This window comes from Hevea brasiliensis, chromosome 18 (genome assembly GCF_030052815.1).
Source record: "Hevea brasiliensis isolate MT/VB/25A 57/8 chromosome 18, ASM3005281v1, whole genome shotgun sequence".
Taxonomy (NCBI): domain Eukaryota; kingdom Viridiplantae; phylum Streptophyta; class Magnoliopsida; order Malpighiales; family Euphorbiaceae; genus Hevea; species Hevea brasiliensis.
In genome coordinates, this window is record NC_079510.1 from 50,675,516 (window position 1) to 50,700,037 (window position 24,522).

Sequence of the window (24,522 nt, forward strand, 5' to 3'; positions counted from 1 at the left end):
AGAATCCATACAACTTATAGGACAGGAGAAAATATAGTGGAAGAAACCTTTAGAATTTCACATAAATCCCCGAATGGCACTTAAACCTGGCTTCCCTAAAGATGAGCCATCGACATTCCACTTGAAACTCGAAGTAGCAGGTGCAGACCAAGAAGCAGCTTGGAAAATCTTAGGTGGATTAGAATACGATCTTATGGATTCTGAAGTGATAAGAAGGTCTGAAGTAGAGAATAGAAACTTAGATTCCAATGCCTTCATCCATAATGAGAGACGATGAAGGATAAGGGCACACAAATCAAAATTGGAAATATCTTTTCCATTAAAAACTTCCTAGTTTCTAGCCAACCAAAGAGACTAAATAATTAAATAAAAAACGATTTGCCCAAAACCCTTTTCGAAAATTACCATGAGTAAGAGAGTTCCAATTCGTAAATAGAGAGGAAATAGAATAAGGCAAACAAAAAGAGATGTCCCCGATAAACTCATTTTATATAGGTATTTTAGGATAGTTTAGTATCCATTTTGCCCTTTTTAGTTTAGTAATTTTATACTTTTAGTGCTTATTTTAGTTAATTTGTTAATTTTAGTTTCATTATATTTGATTTTTTGAATTTTAATATTTTTGATAGGTTTTAACAAGGTTTAAAGGAAAAAGGTCCATATAGAAGAAATTCAAAGTGATTTAGAAGCTTAAATTAAAGGAAAAAGGTCCATATAGAAGAAATTCAAAGTGATTTAGAAGCTTAAAGTAGTGTAAAAAATAAAGAAAATTTGCCTAAGGAAGAAGACTAGTCGAGATTTTCAAGGGCTTTAACATGCCACGTGTTGAAGGTCGTGTGAAGATAAGAGTCAACCAGCAAGAATCTACATGAGGCACGTAGATTCAATACTAGGTCGTGTAGACAGAGATTTTGGAACAAAACTTGCCAAAAGTTTCATAGACTTCAACATGCCTCGTGTAGCTGGTCATGCGGAATCTAAAGGCTCCTCCTCCGAATCAACATGAGGCATGTTAAAAATAACTTATATCAATATGAGGCATATGGGATGATGCTAGCAAATTTGCTGACATAAAAAAATTTTCTCTTTTTACACCTTTTACATCTTTTGTCTTTATCCCTTTAAAGACCATTTTTAAGGCAAAGCTTAATGGGATATATAAGGATCATATTCTCATTTTTACTATAAGGAGAAAGAGAGAGAAAAATCAAAAGGAGAAAGAAAGAAGGAATCACGCCATTTTTTGAAGGAATGACACCTACGGAGTGACATTTCCAACTTCCATTTTTAGATATTTAGGTTCTCTTCTTCTAGCTTCTTTTATTTTTAGTCTTATTTTGATGTTTTCTTACTTTATTTTATATTTTCTACTTGTAAATACAAGCATGAGTGAGTAGATACTCAAGATTTCAGAGTTGGGTGTAATGATTAAAGTTTTATTTATGGATTTGGACTGGTTTTAACTAGATTTTAGTATATATAAATTTTGATTCTTATCTTGTGTGCTTATTTACATACCCATTATTGGTACCCTTTAGGTTTTGTTCTTAATCTTATATTGAAGAACTGAGAGGTGAAAATCTATGATAGATAATCAAGATAATAAACTTAATCACCTAGTGTTAAAAATAAACTAGTGGGTTAAGAGAAATTTCAAATTGATTAAAGTGCTTAAAGGGTTTTGGGTAATTAAACATCACATGAGAATGGGATTTAGTTTTCTTTAAAATACTCTTCAGTTTGCTTGAAAGAGAAATTAAAGGAAATCAGAATCAACTTCCTTCAAACTTGTATTTCCCTTAATCTTGGTTTTGCCTATCCAAATCCCAATGAAATTTACTTCATGAACCTCAACTCTGAAATTAATTTTGTCATTATTTAATTAAATCTTCAGTTACTTGCTGAAATTTTAGTAAATTAGTATAGTGTTTAGGAATTTAATTACTTATTTTATTATAATTTCCTTACTTTCCCAACTTAATTTGCTACATCTCTTACTCTACTTTTTGGCACACATTATCGATAGCCTAAATAATCGTGACTTTTATAATTTAGTACTCAAACAGAAAATCCCTATGGAATGATTTTTACTACTTGAACGACCCATATACTTGCGGAGTACGCACCAAGTCTTTGGCGCCGTTGCTGGGGATTTGATTTTGTTTGATATTAGACGATTGATTGTTTGGTTAATTTAGGCATTTTATTTTTGATTTTAATTTCTTTTCTTTATCATTTTACTTTGAGATTTTCTTGTTTTGGTTTTTTAGGTACTTATCTTTTATATGAAAAGGATAAAAAGTGTAGAAATTAATTTAATTTTTGATCCTAAGATTGAAAAGATAGCTAAAGCTTCTAGAGCAGAGTCTAAAAGAAGAAACGCTGAACTCAGAATTCAAAGACAGCAAGAGCAACATCAAGAGCAATAAGTGATAGAAGCTATGGCAAACAACAACAACAGATCAATTAAGAATCATGCTTTTCCTAGTTTTGAAGATTTTAGACCGAATATTACAAGGCCTAGAGTGGAAGTAAATAATTTTGAGTTGAAGCCCTTACTTTATCAAATTGTTCAACAATCACAGTTTGGGGGAGATCCTACTGAGAGTCCACATGTGCACCTTGCACATTGTCTTGAGATTAGTGATATGCTGAAGATAAATGGAGTGTCAGATGATGGTATCCGGTTGAGATTATTTCCTTTTTCTTTGAAGGATCGTGCTTGAGAGTGGTTGCATTCATTACCTCAGGGTTCAATAACTACTTGGGATGAGTTGTCACAAGCTTTCTTGGCTCAATACTTTCCTCCTATCAAGACTGCAAAATTGAGAAATGAATTAACTTCTTTCAGACCAAGGGATGATGAGAGTCTCTATGAAGCATGGGAGAGATACAAGGATCTTCAAAGGAGATGTCTACATCATGGAATCCCTAAATGGATGCTAGTTCAACATTTCTACAATGGTGTTTCTCCAGCAATTAGAAGTTTAATTGATGCATCTTTAGGAGGTGATCTTATGGAGAAGTCAGAAGATGAAGCTTATTCAGCATTGGATAAAATTGCTTACAATAATTATGAATGGAGCTGTGAAAAAAATGAAATGAAGAAGCCATCAGTTGGTGTATATGAGTTAGGTGCCATGAGTATGTTCAATGCCAAATTTGATGCTTTGACTAGAAAAATGGATAAGTTAAGCATGAAGGTTGATGCTTCAATTGGAGGATCTAGTCATACAGAAGATGTAGGTGCAGGAAATATGCATTGTATTAATGATTTTCCTTCCTATGGGCAAGAGTTTGGAAATGAGCAAGTTAATTTCATTGGGAATTACAATAAAAAATCAACTGGTAATCATTTTTCAGCTACATATAATCCAGCAAGGAGGAACCACCCTAACTTTTCTTGGGGAGATCGACAAGGACAACAGTAGCAGAATTATCAACAACCTCCTAATTTTCAACAATAACAACAGAATTTTTTGCAAAATTGAGTGCCAGCTGGATTTTCACCATAAAAGAATCAAAATGCACTTGTTCCACAACTACCAGTTCAGTCTTAAGACCAAGATTTAATTTTAAACTTCTATGATGGAGAATTTCTTAATTGCTCAACGAAAAAAAGGAGAAATGATTCAACAATTTACTTCAAGAATAGATCAGCTTACCACTCATAATAGGATGTTGGAAAACCAAATAGCTCAGCAAGCAAGTTCTTCTAGCAAAGCACAAGGGAAACTTCCAAGTTAGCCAGAGAATCCTAGAGAACATTGCAAGGCAGTGATCCTAAGGAGTGGAAAAATTATGGGAGAAGAAAAGAAAGATGAGGTAGAAGAGGAAAAGAAGAAAGAAGATGAAGACAAGAATGAATCTATTTCAATTCATAATGAAGTTAATGAGGAAGCAAACAAGAAGAAGGAAGTTGAAAAAAAAGAAGGGGAAAAGTATGTGCCTCCACCACCATACAAGCCACCATTGCCATATCCTCAGAGGTTTCAAAAAGCAAAGCTAGATAAGCAGTTTGGGAAATTTTTAAAAGTTTTGAAAAAGTTATACATCAACCTTCCATTTATAAATGCAATTTCTCAAATGCCCTCATATGCTAAGTTCCAAAAAAAAATTTTATCAAATAAGAGGAGACTAGAAGATTATGAAACTGTGGCATTAACAGAGGAGTGTAGTGCTCTATTGTAGAATAAGCTCCCACTGAAGTTGAAAGATCCAGGAAGTTTTTCTATTCCTTGCCACATTGGGGATACTAGCATTGATAAAGCATTGTGTGATCTTGGAGCTAGTGTGAGCTTAATGCCACTCTTCATTTGTTAAAAGTTGAAGGTTAGAGAATTGAAGCCAACAACCATTTCTTTGCAACTAGCTGATCGATTTATTAAATATCCAGTGGAAATTTTGGAGAATGTGCCATTGAAGGTTAGAAAATTTTTTATTCCTATAGATTTTGTGGTTCTAGAGATAGAGGAGGATGTAAGAACACCCATCATACTTAGCAAACCATTTTTAGCTACTGCAGGAGCTACTATATATATGAAGAATAGGAAATTGAAGTTGAAGGTCGGAGAAGAGGAAATAGAATTTAATTTATTCCAAGATTCCAAGGAATCAGTTATGGTAAATTCTTGCTATAGGGTGGATGTTATAGAAATTGATACTGGAATGGAAGATATTAAGTTAGAGGGAAGTCAAATTACTCTTCATTCTCAATGTAATCAGCATACAATGCGAAAGAAAAAGTCTCATTTGCCATCTCCTTTTGATAAGAATGAAACTCCAAGAGTAAAACTTTGGGCTCCATCCAAACAGCTCAAAGCAGAAGGTTCATCTCAAGTTTGTAAGAGTAATTTGCAAGGTGTGGTTGGGATTCTAAATAAAGCAACAAGTACTTTCATAGTAAATGGGAAAGTTAAAGTACAAATTTATTGCATCACTTATTGAGAAGGGAGGCAACACTTTCCAATTCCAACCACCATGAACTGAAAATGGGTCAAGCTAATGACCTTAAATTAGCACTTATTTGGAGGCAAAGCAAGTTTATTTTTATTATTTTGTTAATTTTCTTTTTCTTATTTCATCCCTTACAACTCAAATTTTGATATTTGTCCAATTTTTGGTTTGTAGGCGAAATGCAAAGATTGGATGTTTTGGAAATTACTGCAAAAAAAACCATGTTGCTGATTTAGGGGAAATTTTCTGTGTTTCTTTTAATTTGTTGGTAAACAATAATTTTTTTTGCCATGATGAGTGTTGCTTGAGCTAAAATGAAATCAGAAAATTTAGTTGAGAGAAATTGATGATAAGGATTAAATTTTGCTCTAGGAGTTTGCAATGATGTTTAACATGTTTGTATTTAATTTTGGCTTATTTTAGTCTTTTAGCTATGTTTATGTGTGTTAGTTTGGCCAATTCAGCTTATTTTAAACTTGTTAATCTTGAAGGGATGATTGCTATAATTTGGAGTTAGTAATATGCTGCAAAAAGGAAGGGTAACTATTGTTTGGGGAAGTATTCTGCACTTTTATCTCATTGTGAACAGTTTTTTTTTTTTTAATGCCAAATTGCTATTAGGTTGAATATACTTTGATGGAATGAGGAAGTTTGGTTGATATATATGTTTTGAAGTGTTAATTTGATGAAAATTTAATATAAAGTGTCAAGGTATTGATTTTTGTTATTTTGAGTGTCAAGCATACATTAAAGATTGAGTTTGCCAAATATTTTTTTCATGTGAACAGTACTTTCTTGACTTTTATTAGATATATTGAATATGCTTTGTTGGTATGAGTATATGGGTTGATAATACATGATATTGAGTTAAACTTTTGTGTTTTGAGATGTGAACTATGGTTGATATCTTTTTGAAGTGTTTTGAAAAATAATTCATACTGATTTGGTTGTTCTTTGATAGAGTATTTTTAGAATTTTGGGTTTTTAGAGTGAAATCTTGAGTTTTATATTAGGTCTGATAGCTTTGAGTATGACATGCCTCATACTGAGGGTTATGTTATCATGCGAGCTATTTAAATTACTTAAAATTGCAAAATTTTTGAAACCTACTGAAATTTTCACTGGGCATGACACGTCCCATACTGGTATCCAGTGTCAGTTGATCAGCATTTAATAGGGGTGTGCAAACAGTCGGTTCGATTCCGGACCAAACCGAACCAATAAAACCGAAAATCAAAAATTAAAAATTTTAAAAACCGAACCAAATCGATTAATAAGAGAAAATCGAACCAAACCAAACCGATAAATATCGGTTTGGTTCGGTTTTAAACTGATCAAACCAAATTTTATAAAATTTATCGGTTTGGTTCGGTTTTAAACTGATCAAACCAAATTTTGTAAAATTTCATATTTTCAACATTAAATCTAAATAACAAAAACATAAAAACAAAAAAAATTAGAAATCAAAACTAAAAAATCTTAGGATTGGGTTCGGTTCGTTTTTTTTTTCTTGATATATATATATATATTAATAATTTCGGTTCGGTTCGATTTTTTTATTTTTTGTGAAAATAACCGAACCGAACCAATTAACCGAAGTTATCAAAAATTATAAATCGAATCGAACCGATTAAATTTTAAAACTGAACCGATTGAACCGACTTGACTCGGTTCAGTTTGGTTTTTCGGTTTAAACCGAATTTTGCTCTCCCCTAGCATTTAGCACAGGGCATGCCAATTTATCTTTACTTCAACATGCCTCATGCTGCTCAATCAGCACAAATGTTCACCTAAAAACCTAAAATCTAAAATTTTCCAATTCACTTTTCCTTTTTTCACCTCACTCACTTCTATTTAATTTGATATAATTGGGATACTTTTGCATATATTTTCTTTGAGCTATATTGTTCATATTATTTTGGGCTTAATTTTGAATTAATTGTTCTTATTTAGCTTTAATTCCCAATTATATATATTGTATGAGCTGATTAGTTTATTCACTGTTTGTCCATCTTTGCATTCATTTTAGACATTGATGACAATGTCTCATTTGAGTTTGAGAGATGGGCAAAATCTTTGCAAAATTTTTACAAAAATTTTATTTTTTTTAAGCATATTCATAAATTCATTGCATTAATTAAATTGCATCTCATTTCATTTCATTTATACTTAGTTATTTAGTTCACATACATCATACGCTTACACCATGTAAATATACACTTGAATATAAATATCATATAGATTATGTATAGTTCTTATGTCATTTTTTTTTATTTAAATTTTGCATTCATTTTAGGAATCATGCATACATAAAAAATAAATTTTTACCTAATTCTTAGAAGATTGAGAATCATTTTGAAAAGCGATTGAGCTTGCCTCTAGATGGGTTTGATGGATTGAAAGTTCCAGATTGGTATAAGGTTATAAGATTCTTATCTAGGTTTATATCTTCTTAGCCAAGGGCCACCCAATTAATTATATTGAGTTTTGAGTGCTTAGAGAAAACTCTAGAATAAGAAATAATTAATTGTGTCTTACCAATCCTAGAACAAGCTTTCTAGACCTTTTGAGGTAAAATCTTAGCATGCACTTGAAAAGAGAAATGATCAAGGCATTCTTTGAATTTTAAACCCACATTTAAGCCTTGATCAACCTCACTTTAAAATTTCCTTTTAAAACTAATTTGAGCCTTCATTTATACCCCTTATTTCCTTGGTAACCATAACTTACCTAGCCATAAACTTAAATACTCACCTACCCTTCGTGAGAATAATTTATTTAAGTGATAGATGTCAAAAAAAAAGGGTATATAATAATCAAGTGGGAGAAGTACTAAAGTAAAATTAACTAGCAATCATATCATATTGTAAGAAATTATTTACTACTCAAGTATACAAAGAAATGAGTTTGTTGGTAGATTAAAAAGGGATAATTGCAATGCAAAATTCAATGTTATTTATATAGTCCCTAAAAGAGTTTCAAAAATCGTATGCTAGCATTGGTGATTTATTGTATAGTTTTTCCTCCCATTTGATTCAATAAAAATAAAAGTGTATCTTGATCTTTTTAACAATTTAATTACTCTCATGTTTTACTACCCTTATACCTTTTCTTTGTTAACCACATTATTACCCCTTAGCCCCATTATAACCATTAAAAGTCCTTTTGATATCTTGATTGTATTTTGCTACATTAGTGGAGATTAGATTAGTTGGTTTGCCTATGGGATTGGCACATTATTCATCCATTTAACTATTTCCATAATTATTTGAGGCACATTAGTTTATGGATTGTTTTAGAGCCTATTTGAGCATAATTTCTCTATGTAATTAATTGGTTTGGGTTAGATGGAATGAACAATTAACCCAAGGCTACATGATGATAACTTTGGTGATAGTTAAATTCCTTATACTATAAAGGTGGGTATATGGTTTGTTGGTGGCTAGAGGTAAGTTTGAAAGCTTGGATGAGTGATTTTCATGAATCTAAGTAAAAGGTACCTCAATTACATATAATTGTTTTTAATTTACTTGATGACAAGCAAAGGTTTGAGTTTGAGAGAATTTGATAAACTCATTTTATATAGGTATTTTAGAGTAGTTTTGCACCCATTTTGCCCTTTTTAGTTTAGTAATTTTATGCTTTTAATGCTTATTTTAGTTAATTTATTAATTTTAGTTTCATTATATTTGATTTTTGGAATTTTAATATTTTTGATAGGTTTTAATAAGGTTTAAAGGCAAAAAGTTCCATATAGAAGAAATTCAAAGTGATTTGGAAGCATAAAGTAGTGTGAAAAATGAAGAAAATTTACCTAAGGAAGAAGACCAGCCGAGATTTTCAAGGGCTTCAATATGCCCGTGTTGAAGGTCATGTGAAGATAAGAGTCAGCCAATAGGAATCTACATGAGGCATGTAGATTCAACACAGGGTCGTGTAGATAGAGATTTTGGAACAAAACTTACCGAAAGTTTTAGAAACTTCAACATGCCTCGTGTAGTTGGTTATGCAGAATCTAAAGGCTCCTTCTCTAAATCAACATGAGGCATGTTGAAAATAACTTAAATTAACATGAGACATGTGGGATGACGCTAATAGATTTGCTAACATAGAAAAATATTCTTTTTTCATACCTTTTATACCTTTTGTCTTTATTCCTTTAGAGACCATTTTTAGGGCAAAGCTTAAAGGGATATATAAGCATCACATTCTCATTTTTACTATAAGGAGAAAGAGAGAGAAAAATCAAAAGGAGAAGGAAAGAAGAAACCACGCCATTTTTTTGGAGGAAGGACACCTGTAGAGTAACATTTTCAGCTTCCATTTTTAGAGATTTAAATTCTCTTCTTTTGGCTTATTTTATTTTTAGTTTTCTTTTCATGTTTTCTTGTTTTTTTATATATTTTCTACTTGTAAATACAAGTACGAGTGAGTAGACGCTTAATATTTTAGAGTTGGGTGTAATGATTTAAGTTTTATTTGTGGATTTGGATTGGTTTTAACCAGATTTTAGTATATATAAGTTTTGATTCTTATCTTGTATGCTTATTTACATACCCATTATTGGTACCTTTTAGGTTTTGTTCTTAATCTTATATTGAAGGACTAAGAGGTGAAAATCTATGATAGATAATCAAGATAATAAACTTAATCACCTAGTGTTAAAAATAAACTAGTGGGTTAAGAGAAATTTTAAATTAATTAAAGCGCTTAAAGGGTTTTGGGTAATTAAACATCGCATAAGAATGGGGTTTAGTTTCCTTTAAAATACTCTTTAATTTGCTTGAAAGAGAAATTAAAAGAAATCAGAATCAACTTCCTTCAAACTTGCATTTTCCTTAATCTTGGTTTTGCCTATCCAAATCCCAATGAAATTTACTTTATGAACCTAAACTCTGGAATCAATTTTGTCATTAATTAATTAAATCTTTAGTTACTTGCTGAAAATTTAGTAAATTAGTATAGTGTTTAGAAATTTAATTACTTATTTTATTATAATTTTCTTACTTTCCCAATTTAATTTGCTATATCTCTTGCTCTACTTTTTGGCACATATTATCGATAGCCTAAATAATCATGATTATTATAGTTTGGTACTCAAACAACAAATCCCTGTGGAATGATATATTTTCTTTATTACTTGAACGACCCGTATACTTGCGGAGTACGCACTAAGTTTTTGGCACCGTTGCTGGGGATTTGATTTTGTTTGATATTAGACAATTGATTGTTTTGTTAATTTAGTCATTTTATTTTTTATTTTAATTTCTTTTCTTTATTATTTTACTTTGGGATTTTCTTATTTTGGTTTTTCAGGTACTTATCTTTTATATGAGAAGGAAAAAAAGTGCAGAAATTGATTTAATTTTTAATCATGAGATTAAAAAGATAGCTAAAGCTTTTAGAGCAGAGTCTAAAAGAAGAAAATTTGAACTCAGAATTCAAATACAGGAAGAGCAACATCAAGAGCAACAAGTGATAGAAGCTATAGCAAACAACAACAACAGATCAATTAAGGATCATGCTTTTCCTAGTTTTGAAGATTTTAGACCGAGTATTACAAGACCTAGAGTGGAAGCAAATAATTTTGAGTTGAAGCTCTCACTTTGTCAAATGGTTCAACAATCACAGTTTGGGGAGGTCCTCCTGAGAGTCCACATGTGCACCTTGTACATTTTCTTGAGATTAGTGATATGCTGAAGATAAATGGAGTGTCAGATGATGCCATCTGATTGAGATTATTTCCTTTTTCTTTGAAGGATCGTGCTAGGGAGTGGTTGCATTCATTACCTCAAGGGTTCAGTAACTACTTGGGATGAGTTGTCACAAGCTTTCTTGGCTCAATACTTTCCTCCTAGCAAGACTGCAAAATTGAGAAATGAATTAACTTCTTTCTGACCAAGGGATGATGAGACTCCCTATGAAGCATGGGAGAGATACAAGGATCTTCAAAGGAGATGTCCACATCATGAAATCCCTAAATGGATGCTAGTTCAGCATTTCTACAATGGTGTTTCTCCAGCAATTAGAAATATAATTGATGCATCTTCAGGAGGTGATCTTATGGAGAAGTCAGAATATGAAGCTTATTCAGCATTGGATAAAATTACTTACAATAATTATGAATGGAGTTGTGAAAGGAATGAAACGAAGAAGCCATCAGTTGGTGTGTATGAGTTAGGTGCCATAAGTATGTTCAATGAAAGGATCTTTTGCTAGTAAAGGCAATACCATTCTCAGAGATGATCAAAATTTTGTTTTTTCACCTATTTGAGCTTTGGAGATGAAAAAACCTTGCATTTTTATCCCCTAGTCGACACCAAGTTACCTTAGACTTCTGCCTCCATGGACATTTATTCCTAGCTGACCAAGTGCTCAAATCATCCTTTAGTTGGCGAATAAAATCAGATTTTGATGAAGAAAGAGGCCTTTGCTTAGCCATACTTTCCCACAAATCTAATGATTTCTTGATAGAAGACAGCCTTAGATCAATACTACCAAAAACACTTTCGTCTTCGAACTATGTGAGTGATGTATCCAAACCTTTCATGATCGGATCAGATCAAGGGGATCCAACCCTTTAATAACTGGTTTGAATTTTGGGGTATCCTAAATCAGAAATGTAGATCATCATTTACAAATTAAGTGATATCTTGCTATGATATATGTAGTTGATGGCTTATATGTTGGCTTAATTTAGTTGATAGTTTGAAATCTCACGGTCATAGTTCTAGCTAGATGATTACATTATCATTAAGCTAAAACTTATTGGTTAGTTGACAAATTATATTTGAATGTGCTAATTAAAACATAACGAAGTAAACTTTCAAGTAGACAATTGACTATGAATTTTGCAAAGCTAACAAATGACCAGAAGGATGGCTTTGGCTATCAGAACTTCTCAAAGTACAAAATTAATTTTTAAATTCATTTTTTCTTTGATATAGTATCATTTAAATTAATATTCACTTTTATATTAATGAATTTTAATTTAGTAATATTTGAGTAATTACTGTAATTATATTTCAAGTTCAAACCCTAATCAAAACTTAAGCAACTAAAAAGAAAGAAAGAAAGAAAAAAAAACTTATTCTCATAATTCATAATATAAATAACTGTTGAAATATTATTTTCTTGGCAGTATGTGGTCATTGAAAGAAAATCATAGCACAACTGCAGCTCCAAACTGAAAATAACAGCATATATATATATATATAATGCAGCCTAATGCTTGTTTATTTATATGTTATTTTGCAGTCTGATGATATTACAAATTAACTTTTGTATGTTATACTATTAAACTCATTTTCAAGCGACTAATAAAAGAAAAAAAGTTTTTTTTTTTAACTTACAAGAAATCTATAAATAATTTTAAAATCATTAAATTAAAACTTATTAATAACGAAAATTTTTTTATTAGGATGGTGAATTTCCAAATATATTACTTGTTTGTTTGTATCAAGCAATCAAGAAATGCTTCGTTTTTTAGCAGAATGAACACAAGAAAACAGGAACGGGTTAAGACAACAGTAATTATGGCAAGAACAATTAATACTCGATAAAGTTGCACACAATTATAAATCATCCTTAATTTGTACAAGCAAAAGTTGTTACATATATAATTAAATTAACACAAAAAACACAAAGTAATGATTAAGTTGAGATTATGATTTAATTAATTAAGTGGGTATTTAGCAGTAATTAAGGATCCAACTGAAACTCTTTTAAAGCTATCTTCTCATAGAGAAGAAAGACCTTAGCTTTGTATGGATATCTATCAAAATGTCATATAGATAACCATAGAAGGACGCGCATGGCTTGCACGCGCGAGCATGGAGGTTCTTCTTCTCTCTTTCATTGTGATTGCTGAGTACAGAGAGAGAGAGAGAGAGAGAGAGAGAGAGAGAGAGAGAGAAAAAAAAAGTAACCCTAAAAGCAGGAACAGTGGGCTCGCCTTCTGACTTCCACTAGCACATTCCAGACGTATAAACAAATGAAAAAGTTATAACAGCAATCAAATGAGCTCCACTAACTTCTATTTTAAAAAAAAGAAAAAAAAAATAGAATCACTACAATTATTTTCTTTTTCTTTTCCTTCAATAACAATAAAAATTAAAAGGTGGGTTTTTTTTTTTCACAGGAACAAAAGGCTTTAAATTATTATTATTATTGCCCCATCTGCTAAATTCAGCTCTCATTTAACAACAAATGTCAAATTTTTGGCTAAATTTAGCACTTGTTCCTGTGCTTAACCGAGCTTTTAAATGTGTATATATATATATATATATATCTCGACTCCCCGATCAATTGCTAGCTCTAAATCATTTTGCTTGCAGCTGGCCCAGCATTGCCTGTTTCCATCTTTGAAGGGTCACTTCCTTTTCTTTAACTATCTTCTTTTTCTTTTTTGTTTTCTTTGGCTTTTCTCCTAGGACTGTTACAGCTAGCAGCCTATAGCACAGCAATTCAGCTCCTAATGATCTTCTCTCCTTTTGTGTTCAAGTTATCAATCCCATCTTGCTTTGAATAATGATGCTACACTGGATATGCAGGAATCATTAGTACTTCCCCAATCGGGTTTCAAACTCATAGTTTTTTTATCCTCTCTACTTGAAAGTACCTCCAAACGTTGGCGTCCAGAAATCTGCTGTAGTCTCATTAGCGACAGGAAATGTGCTTGAGATTGGCACAAGACACAGCCCTCGACTTTTTAGATCTAGTTTTGATGACCCTTCTGCGTTCTTCAATTTTTCACCACCCTACAATATCAATAAACAAATAATGTGTCAAATTATTTTCCTTTTTTCACTTCGCTTTTATCAAAATTTAAATTCAAGATTTCAGTCTCATTGGTTGTCAAATTCTAATGTGGCAAACAGAATATGTATATATATATATATATATATATAATCTTTTAAGTAATCATCAGTTTAATATGCTATCAATGCAAAAAACCAAAGGAAAAGGAAAGGGGAAAAAATGAATTCTGTGAAGCACCTGTTGATGTTGAAAGGGATTGCCATTTTTCATATATGGAGTACTCAAAACCTGCAGTCATTGGCGAAAAGCAAATGTATCAGGACAAGTTAGTATATCAATAAAAGATCTCTCTCTCTCTCTCTCTCTCTCTCTCTCTCTCTATATATATATATATATTATAAAATTTGTTGTTGGATGATTAGTTTCTAATATAATCTTGTTTAAATCAAGTAGCTAGGAATCTAGGAATTTTTTTTTTTATCAGAGCTAGGAATCTAGGATTATTTCCTATAATTTCTTAGAATCTCATAATTGGCCAGAAGATCATAAGGTAATTAACTTACACTGACTTGATCATGGAGGAACTTGATGTACTCGATGGCTTCATGGAGAACAGATGCTGTATCAGTCTGAAAGAAACAGACACTATCAGAGATTCATATTTAACCAAAGGTGAACTTTCAATTGAAAGAAAAAAAATCCAGAGACTCACCTTTCCAAAAGGTGAAACCAATTGCTGAAGGGCAGTTATTCGGTCCCCTAGCTTCTCTTTCCGGACCTGATCATAACAAGGGTATCATTCACTGATTAAAACTATAAAGAAAAATAAAAGTATAAGAAAACAAAATTTGATAGAAAAAGCTCAAAGTTCCCACTAGTCAATAGCCTGATCGAATATTTTTGTACCTTAAAAGTTGGTAATGGCGATGGCGTTTCAATTCGAGGCCTTTTGAATGCTGGTTCACTTCCTTTCTTAACAACTGATCCTGAGTCTCGAACTTCTCCATTGTTAGTCTGAAATATAAGTGCCCACAAAATGATTTAGCACAAAAAAACTCTAGTTATAAATCTAAAATATTGACGAACAACCATCATCTTTACCTTTGTAGTGAGGTTGGGACAGTTGCGTTTCTCTTCAAAAATTGGAATAAGAAACTGAGGTTGAGAAGAGGGTACAAAACTGTGTCTAATATCATTTAGCCCAGTTGCCGAGGCATTCCAAAAGGGAGTATTGTTAGAGAAGTGCAAGCCACCTGCAGGCTGCTGCTGCTGCTTTGGCAATGAGGTTTTTAGAAAGGGAGCAAATTTAGGCCAAGAAGGGGAGAGTTCATTCAAGATGGTCCCATAATTTGGAGGGGAAGAATAGTTTATGGTGCGGTTGTTGAAAAGAGTTTGTTGTGGCTGAGGATCAGGATCAAATAAACTTGGTATCAACGTTGAAGGGTAGCCATAAGATGGTGACCCAATTGAAAATCCTGTGGATAAGCCTTGGCAAGTTGTTGCCGTGGAATTTCCGGAGGTGTTTAAAGGATTATTTAGCCTTGGTTGCTCTAAAGAGAAATCTTGATTTATTACTTTAAAACCGTTATTGGAAGAATCTTCCCCAGCACTTCTCTTTGGACTACTCCAATCTTTTTGGACTTGAGAAGAGTTCATGTCTTCTTGCAGTATGGAATTATAACTCTCAGCTCTTCCATTTCTTCGACTGCAAAAAGAAAAGAAAAGGGTATCTGATTGATACAAAATTTTTTCCCACTTGATAATTAAAACTTAAAAGAAAAAACTAAATTATAATGATGATATTCACTTCCTTCTCCAATCAAAGATTGTAAGCCAAGTCATTTGCTATATCTTCTTCTAACTTGTAGTTGAAGCTTTGGCCGACTTTTAAGGTCTTCAAGTGCTTGAATTCAACCATAATTAGAACAAGAAAATATTTTTCTTTTTTTTTTTTGTTTAAAGAAGGAAACAAACACACAAAACTTTATATCTAAATCAGGGCGCTTAATCTTGAATCTTGATTCGTAAGAAAACTTACAGTAAAGTTTGGCTCCAATCTAAGGAAGATGATGAAGAAGAAGAAGATGAAATCCCAAAACCCATCATTTGCAAGGTAGAATCCATCAAAACACTACTACCAGCTCTATCAGAATCAGTCTGCTGAGTCTTTAACGAATCTTGCACAAGAACTGAGGAATCTGAGAGTGAATCAGTGGTAGTAATATTATTAGAATTATCGAGCTTGCATGATCTTGGCTTCAAGTCCCCCACATCCGTCACCATCCACGGCCCATAATTCCCCATGTCAGTTGCGTTAATATCCGTAGAGCATGGTGATGAACCACCACCCATGAACACGCTTTTCGACAAGCTCCACCAGTTCCCGTCGCAAATCCCGGTCTGAAACTCCTCTGCCATGTCCAAGAAAGAATTTTGTAGTATTCTGTGTTTCTCTTTTATCTATATATCTTCCTTCTTCTTCTTGTGACCTTGTGCTAGCTCTCTGTTTCTGTTTGTATATATAATAATAATAATAATAATAATAATAATAATAATAATAATAATACTGGTGTAGGAGCTAGTATAATTTATATATGAAACTCTTGAAACCTTGAAGGGTACGGATAAAGGAAGTCACAAGAAGAAACAAGTTGACAAATCAAAGGGGATGATTAGACAAATGAGAGGAGGCATTTTGAATCGAATTTTTCTTTAAGTCTTTCTAAATAATTAATTTTGTTCTTTTTTTTTTTAATTTCTAGTATATATATATATATATATATATATATATATATATATATATATATATTTTTTTTTTTTTTTCGGGGAAAATTTTTGTTCCTTGTAAGTAAAGGGTTGTGGTGTGATGATATTATACAAGGGTTTTGATCAAGATGCCATGCCAATGTTTTAGAATTAATTATAATATACTTAATGTAAATCTAATGGCCCGTATTCTTTGTTGATTATTATATGAAAAAGTTAAAAAAGATATTTAAGTTTTTTATTGATAAACCTGAGAATTGGCACCGTATAGGAACTTCATGGTCCCATCTCAAACTCAAAACACAATGAGTTCGAGTTCTTAACTTCCGATACTCTTAATTCATGGTGCGTGAGACTCACTGGCTAACCAAAATTTACCCAAGACAATCCCTTTCTTGGTTTTTGCTTTTGTTTTTATCTGGGTTGATTTTGACTTTTAGAAAAGTTTTGATAGTTTTTACGACTTCAATGAAATTTTTGTACTTAAAGCTTTTTTGTTATTCTTCAATTTATATATAAGTAATTTGGTAAATGGCAATAGCCAATTTGGTCCCATTTTTTTTCCTTTAATTTCTTTTAAAATAGAAATTTCTTCAAATTAGCATCTCTATTTCATTTTTTAGTTTTTTTTAAATAAATTTATATCTATATTCACATATAAATATGATATAAACTTTTATATAATTTTATTATTAACGATAAATTTTAACTTATCGATAGTTAAATTATTTTTAAATCTGTAAAATTTTAAATTTAATATAAAATAAATTAAATATATATATATATATATAATTTTATGATTGGATTAATAGTTTAGTAATCAATTCCTATCTTATCTTATATTAGATTATAAAATCAAATTTGATAATTTTATTTTTTTAAAAATCTTATTTAATTAAAATTCAATAAATTAATTAATAATTAAAATTAAGGCTATCATCTTTTTTTTTTTTTCCTCACCATAAAAAACTCAATAATAGGAAAGATTTCATTTCAAAACAAGAAGTTGATATGTACAATAGGCATATAAATATTTTGTAGGATATGGAAACAGTATAATTGGAATCCCACAGACTGAAAGGCATGCCATTGACACGTATGCCAATTATTATAATTATTCTTATTAATTATTCCACAATTGGCTACGTGAAATCATACTATATAAATATATATTAGCAATTCTTAATCACTTTCAAGCAATCAAAGTCTATCATGTTTCTCATTTTTAATTATAAGACAGTTAAAAAAAAAAAAAAAAAAAAGCTGTCAAGCTAAATATAATAAGCTTATTTTTTCTGGAAAATGGAAATATTCCATTATTTTTCTATGAATTACTCTCATTAATTTGCACTGCAAATTCAATGTTTTAATTACTGTTCTTAATATTGTAGTCAAATTCTAAAAAATTATTCCAAAGGCCATATTTTTGAGAAATTTACAAGTAATTCATGCGGCTCTTTTCACCCTCTCTAATATAGACATATTTTTTTTTTCTTTGGTTTCTTAATCAAATTATAAAAATTATATAATTTAATATAATATATGAAAATGGACTCATTCAATATTCAATAGTAATGAAATTATCTCTAAATTTATGAGATTTTGCGAGTCTCAATTAAAATCAAAATAAATAAATAATAATTATGATGAGAAACTTGTATAGGCAAACTTAGCTAATTCAGTGGCACAGTTGACCAAAAACCTGAAAACTCACCTAATTTGTTATGCAATGAAGAAATCAGCAAACTGGAAACTTTTGGCAAAAATTAATCATTATATATAGTCAATGAAATCTAATTTATCCAATAGATGACCATATAAAGAAAAATATTTTTGGATGAATTTTTTTTTCTTTAAATTTAATTGAAATTCAAACTTATAATTTTATAATATAATTACAACTTTAGTGTCGTCAAATTAAAATTTATTAGTTTGAATGAATTAAAATTTTTTATTAGATTAAATTTATTATAAATTTAAAACACAATATATACTTTGATAATCATGTATAAAATATGTAAAATTTGTATGTTGAGCATATAAGATTGAATCAAAATAATTTTTTATTAGATAAATATTAAATTGATAGGAAAGAATGGGAGTCCAAAGCAACGGTAACTAAGAGCAGAAAATTAGGTTCAACAAATAATATTGGAGACGGCAGTTGACTTGAAGTCTTGGAGAAAAAATGATCAAGAATGAAACAGGTAAGTTAGGTGAGATCCATATATAGAGTTTTTTTTGGGATTCTTGATGAAAATGGGAATTAAGAAAGCAAGAAATTAAAGAGAGAGACTGTGTTAATTAATTTCAACACTTGAAAAGCTCGCTTGTTCAAAGTTACTCATAGTTTGCGATTTCATTCTATCTCATGAGATTCACATAAAGAAAGAGAGAGAGATGACGGTGAAAGAAAACCCTTAGCAGTTGCAGAAGGAGTCAACGAAGGACCCACGCCTCTTAAGCACCGCCAACGCCAAGAGTCAAAAGGGGCGATTGTGACAATTTCTTCCTTTCATTAAACTCGGCATTGCCTTTGCCTTCGCATTATCTTTTTTCTTCTTCACTTCTCTCCCTGCAATAATAAATGATTGTTGGTTTAAATGTGCAAGCAAGAACTAGAATCGACAGCGGCCGGTATAGCTTAGCGGTAGCCATATTTACATCTTAAATAAGTCTTTATACATAATAAAAAAAAAAAAAAAAGAAGAAAGCAGAATTGGGAAGGGGGGCAGCGCGTGGGAGAGAAGGAGAAGGAGTGCGGGGAAGACAGAATTGACCCTTTACTATATAAGGGTAAGACATAATAGTCACTTTCTAAATTGTGTTGTTTCAAAAACGATATTAGGTGATTCTCCATCCATCCTTTGGATTTTCTGCTTGTAATCTTTCTCTTGAAGAATGTTCCTTCCTCATTTTCTTCAATTGTAATACTAACTAATTAAAAATAATTTTTTACAAATATAAATTGCGATTACATCCCAAGATAAGGATTTTTTTACACATAAATTTGCAATTTGATTGTATTAATTAATGTCCTAGTCAAGTGTAATTTGATGGTTCAATTTGAGGAGAGACTACAGAGTAAACTCATGAAGATTAATTGATGTGTATATAACATATGTGCATTTGTAATCGTATGTATGCATATACGAATATAGGCATGTATATATATATATATATATATATACATATACACACAAACAACACAAATGATGTTAAAATGAGGTAATCCTGAGGTGTTAAAGATGACAAAACCAATACACGCACACACACACGTATCTGGACTGGACCAGACATGTTTGGACTCAGAAGAAGAAGATCGTGGTCCATGTAAAAGGTACACTGGGATCACGTGGCAGTAACGAGAGCCATGGACACGTGGCAGCAAAAAGAGCGAAGGACACTTGTCCAAGGACCCACAATAGAATATGAAAGAAAACAACAATATATTATTATTATTATTATTATATTTTTTTTTCCTTCAAAATATTATAATATTAAAATTTAGAAAAAAAAAATAGTGTTTTGTGGCCAAGGGTTGACCATGTGTTTTTGAAAGAGAAAGTGCAAATGTTGTGATAGTCAACCCAAAATGAGTGAAATAGGAGCGTTTTGAGCCGCCCATTATTATTATTACTATTATTATTATAAGATATAAATTTTATATTTAATTAAAATTCATTAGGAGCCATTTTTATCACGATTAAATAGAGAAGGAAAATAAGGCAAATCTTTAGGGTTAAATTAATTAACTTGAATAAAAAAAAAAAGCTATCTAATTCCCTAGAAGTGCGCCGATGGCCACCCCTATGATCAACTCTTGCAGTTGATGTTGAGGTTTTAGGTTTCTGTCGAAGACTTTGATGTAGATTGTACAAATTATTTGTAAAAAAATTTGAACAAAAGCAATATGGTTAATGAATTGACAATTTAAAAGAGAGTATGATCCATTTAGTTGGTGACAGGCAATATTAAAAATAAATATAGGAGGATATGAGGCATGCTCAATCGACAAATGATTAAAGAGATGTAAACATGCTTTTATATTTGCCGTCCTAGAGCTCTCGTTCTATGATTTAGGAGTTATAATTATTATTGTGTACAGGGTTGTGCCATGACTCGTGGGTTCTAAAATTTTATAGCCTCACCAACTTTCTCTCTTTCTCACCATCTCTATTTTTTTTTTTTTAATGCATCATATTCCTCTGTTTTTGTTTTAGGGATGATGAAAGATTGATTTTTATTTAGTGTTAGATATATAAAGTGAGACTTTTCTCAAATTATCGACTTCATAAATTAAATATTTGATCAATTCATAAAATGTAGTGCACGTTAATCACTATATTAAACTCACTTAATTTTTTTTATAATATTATAAGTATTTTTAAAATATTATTCAATGTAAGTAAATTAAATAAATAAAAAGAAAAATTTCAATCTTTGCCGACGATATGTCAAATAACATTGTTTTCCTCATCTTTCTCTCACACACGCATACCCACCCGCACGTTAATCTCTTGAGGATTCATCTAGATTGACTTGTGGGAGAGGGTTTTGAATATTTAAAATTCAATTTCCACCAAGAGTTCCAAAATTCCGAACAATGACAAGTCCTTAATCATTTGCTTTTTAGACTTATGAAATGTCACCAAAGTAAGTGAGGCTCGCTTTTCTTTTGTTTCGTGGGGTTGACATGGATAATTGCTCCATGTTGAAATATCGTTCCTTTAGCCCTTCATTTGGGTCCCATGTTTCTTAAACCATTAATTCAATTAATACTCTCACCATTAATTAATAATAATTAAGATGGGTTTTCCTTGCTTAGGACATTGATTGAAATATGTGTCATTCCTTGTCATCTTATGCTCGACAAGTCTCCTTCAATATTTCTTATGCTTGTCTCTCTGATTTCAATTTCTAAGATTGTATATCGTCTTGCGTGTTTAATTCTCCTAAACATAACAATTCTCCTTTGGGAATTTCATTTAAAATTCTCTAAAGATCATGCATGATCTTTATCTACTAATTAACCTTTTCTTGTTTAAATTCTTAACTTGATGCATATTTCATCACTAAATTGTTCATGAATGAATTTTAGCTCAGTAATATTGAAATATTTTTATAATTATTATGAAATATGTATGTATGATGTAAATAATTAGTTTGATAAATGAATTGGTGTAAGCGCAATAAATTTATAAAGGCCTAGATGATACATATTAGGGCTTTGGCTCATGAGATCCCTAACAAACTGACATGAAATTTTCACTAGCATAATTGATGTCTAATTCAAAACTTCACCCATGGTTATGAATTGTTTCCTCTCCATTAGGTAGCTAGTCCCACAGCCATAGTATGACTCATCATCATTGCAGAAAAGAGAAATAGAAACTGAAAATGGGTCAAGTTTGTAGTTATTGATTAAAGGACTTTCAAAAGCCATGGTCTATAAGGAGTTCAAATAAGGTTGATTAGGTTGTACATATTATTGTTTTAGGGTTTCATCTTTCATGATGAAAGAATGGAGAGTTGTGAAGATGCATGGGTGGGTTGGACCTACTCTTTTCAGCCCTTTCTGTGTTGCCATTATTACCAAAGAAATTAAACTATTCCCCTTAGCCAGAGCCCCTTATAATATTTCTGTTCGCACAAATCTTTCCTCCCCACCCAATTTCAGACCTTTGTCCGAGATCTCAGATTGTCTCTAGAGATGCATGCTGTTATAGGAGACACATGAGGTCATTGCGCGAGTAGTATAAGAGGTTCAAACCATGATAATTCTCATACTCTTTTAAAATTTTTGACGTAACAAAGACACATGAACTATTTTAGATAAAAGCTTGTATATTTGGTGGTGAACACGCTTTTTGACCCTTTTGTCGCTATTTGTGCTTGGAGATAATTAAGCATGGAAACAAGATCAAATAATGTTGTCATATTTATAAACCACCAGTTTAGATCACACAGAAACTGACATTACCACTTATCTCCATGTCTCAATATGGCTTTCGTCCAACAACTAAATTCCCAAGGAAGGTGGGAAGTTTAAGCTGCTCCTGTGTTAATTGAAGGGTAAATTTGCAAAATTAATATGACTTTAATTTGTAGTCTCCAATCAGAAGCCAGCCATATATTAAACTAATTAGTTCAATAATCCGTCCAAACCAAACCAAGTCAATTAGATGGCATCTCATAAAAAAAACATTTTTAATTATTTTAATTAATAATTCAACTAGCATGTTTGATTAAGATTGTTAATATATAATTTACTTATCAAATTAGTTAATACTTTAAAATTCATTTTTAAATACACCCCGCCGATCTTTGGTAATTCTTGATTTATATTTGAAAATACACATATATGTACAAAGTTTGGTTTGGTTTGGTTTTATTCCTGCTTCCTAGTGTTTCTTCTTCTTTTTCTCTGCATATCCCTTAAAATACACAAGCATTTGTTGAGGAAGTGATGTAATAGAAGATTTGGTCAAATATTTATCATAAAATAATAGATAAATTATTTAGCTTAAAATCAATGAGGATTAATAATAGAAATTAATTAATGATGTGTGCTTGTAGTTATGCTTTTTGTTGAACAGGATTTGATAGTATTGCTGATGTTATATGCACCTAATCTTGTAAGTATTCAATTGAGAGAATCAAATAACTAATTTTTCTATTCATGGATCATATTTAGTCTTTTTTGCTTAAGACTTGCGGGTCAATTATTCCTTTTTGTGAAGATTTCTTCAGTTTTCCATGCCGGTTTGAGTCAATTATGGGGGAGAAAAATTATATAGAAAATGACTAATTTTAGTTATTTTATAAAATTTTAAAATGACTAATAAATTTAAGGATTGATTCAACAATGGGTTTTAACTCAATGACATCGGAGCCATTTTCAAGATTGTGAGGTCTTAGATTATTTGAGTCTCAATTACGATCAATTGTTAAAAAAAAAAATGTTAAGAATTGATTCAAATGAATTAAATTAATCCATTTTGATTTACACAAACAACAAGAAAATCAAGTGCAAATGGATGCTGAATTCAACCCATAAACAAAAGCCCGACCCAGTGAGTAAATCTGGATAAGCTCTACTGGGCCTCGTGATCTGAAGCAATGGTTTATCCACTCTAAAGAAAACACCCTAACTTGGGCCTCCATAATCCCACGAAGTCCAATTTCATAGCAGGGTCTCAAATCTGAATGATTTTATTTTTTAAATAAATCATATATTTTCATAAATAATTACATATTTTTTAAAAAATTTCTTAATTATATCAAAATGTGCAAATATTCACTAAATAAAAAATTATCTACATATATTTTTAAATAAAATTTATCATAATTTTAATTAAAATAATAATTATTAATTAATTAGATATTTACATATGAGAGAGTGCAGGTGAGAATTACACTATTTTCTATTAAAAAAGGGAAAATAATTAAAAAAATTCATAACTTTTCTATTTTATATAATTATACCCTAAACTAAATATTTTAACAATTATATCATGTGCTTTACACAATGAAACAATTCCATCCTACTGTTACTTGCACCGTTAGTGACTAACGTTAGAGCCTATTTGGGAGCAAAGAAACTGAAAGAAAGAGACGAGAAAAATAATAAACAAACTTATTTGTCCATAAATTCATTTATTCTTAAATTCCTTCCTCCATTTTTCACAATATCTATTTATTATTATTGCTTCCTTCTTTTTTTCTTCTGTGTTTGTTTTGTCCCTCTCTCCTTTTGATTCTATTAAAACTCTTTTTTTTTTTTTTTCCTAAGGGTTTCTAGCCAACCAAACAGAAAAGAGTTAAAAATGAATTTGGTGAATGCAAGCTGCAGGAAAAATTTAAAAATATTTTAAAAAAAAAAATCCTTTTACAAATTGATATCTTAAATCTCATTTTCATTTTCTGCAGTATTTCTAGGCAACCAACAATGGAGATTTTCCCAAGAACATATAAAGGTAAAGGTTTTAGAGAATTCCATTGCACAATCCTTGAAAAATCTCTTAGACAAACCTTTAA

General features: G+C 31.0%; 1 protein-coding gene and 2 non-coding genes across 4 annotated transcripts; all 3 read right to left on the minus strand.

Annotated features, from left to right (window-relative positions):
* Positions 1 to 2,822: 2,822 nt before the first annotated feature.
* On the minus strand, positions 2,823 to 2,929 carry LOC131176258 (small nucleolar RNA R71). The gene has a single exon (XR_009146382.1). It is a non-coding gene; the product is annotated as a small nucleolar RNA R71 (small nucleolar RNA).
* Positions 2,930 to 10,824: 7,895 nt separating this feature from the next.
* LOC131176123 (small nucleolar RNA R71) lies at positions 10,825 to 10,931 on the minus strand. The gene has a single exon (XR_009146251.1). It is a non-coding gene; the product is annotated as a small nucleolar RNA R71 (small nucleolar RNA).
* Positions 10,932 to 12,886: 1,955 nt separating this feature from the next.
* On the minus strand, positions 12,887 to 16,259 carry LOC110654942 (transcription factor bHLH112). 2 transcript variants are annotated; one of them, XM_058141048.1, is made up of 8 exons: positions 15,755 to 16,259; positions 14,818 to 15,421; positions 14,623 to 14,730; positions 14,429 to 14,494; positions 14,280 to 14,345; positions 13,954 to 14,004; positions 13,577 to 13,715; positions 12,887 to 13,491 (listed from the first exon to the last, which is right to left on the minus strand). In XM_058141048.1, the coding sequence occupies exons 1-8, from the start codon at positions 16,132 to 16,134 to the stop codon at positions 13,463 to 13,465; spliced, it is 1,443 nt and encodes a 480-aa protein (XP_057997031.1). In that variant the 5' UTR covers positions 16,135 to 16,259; the 3' UTR covers positions 12,887 to 13,462. The 2 variants fall into 2 exon arrangements, with proteins under 2 accessions (XP_057997031.1, XP_057997032.1); XM_058141049.1 differs by having other exon boundaries at positions 12,887 to 13,496; positions 15,755 to 16,258.
* Between the last annotated feature and the right edge of the window lie 8,263 nt (positions 16,260 to 24,522).

Bases quoted from the DNA above. Each gene is read 5' to 3' on its own strand.
- LOC110654942 (XM_058141048.1), bottom strand. From the start codon at position 16,134: ATGGCAGAGGAGTTTCAGACCGGGATTTGCGACGGGAACTGGTGGAGC. The intron at 14,495-14,622 runs GTACAAAAATAT...TGTTATGATCAG, and splicing joins CGCCATTACCAACTTTTAAG to GTCCGGAAAGAGAAGCTAGG. The intron at 13,492-13,576 runs GTACTTTCAAGT...TATCCAGTGTAG, and splicing joins CTGGACGCCAACGTTTGGAG to CATCATTATTCAAAGCAAGA.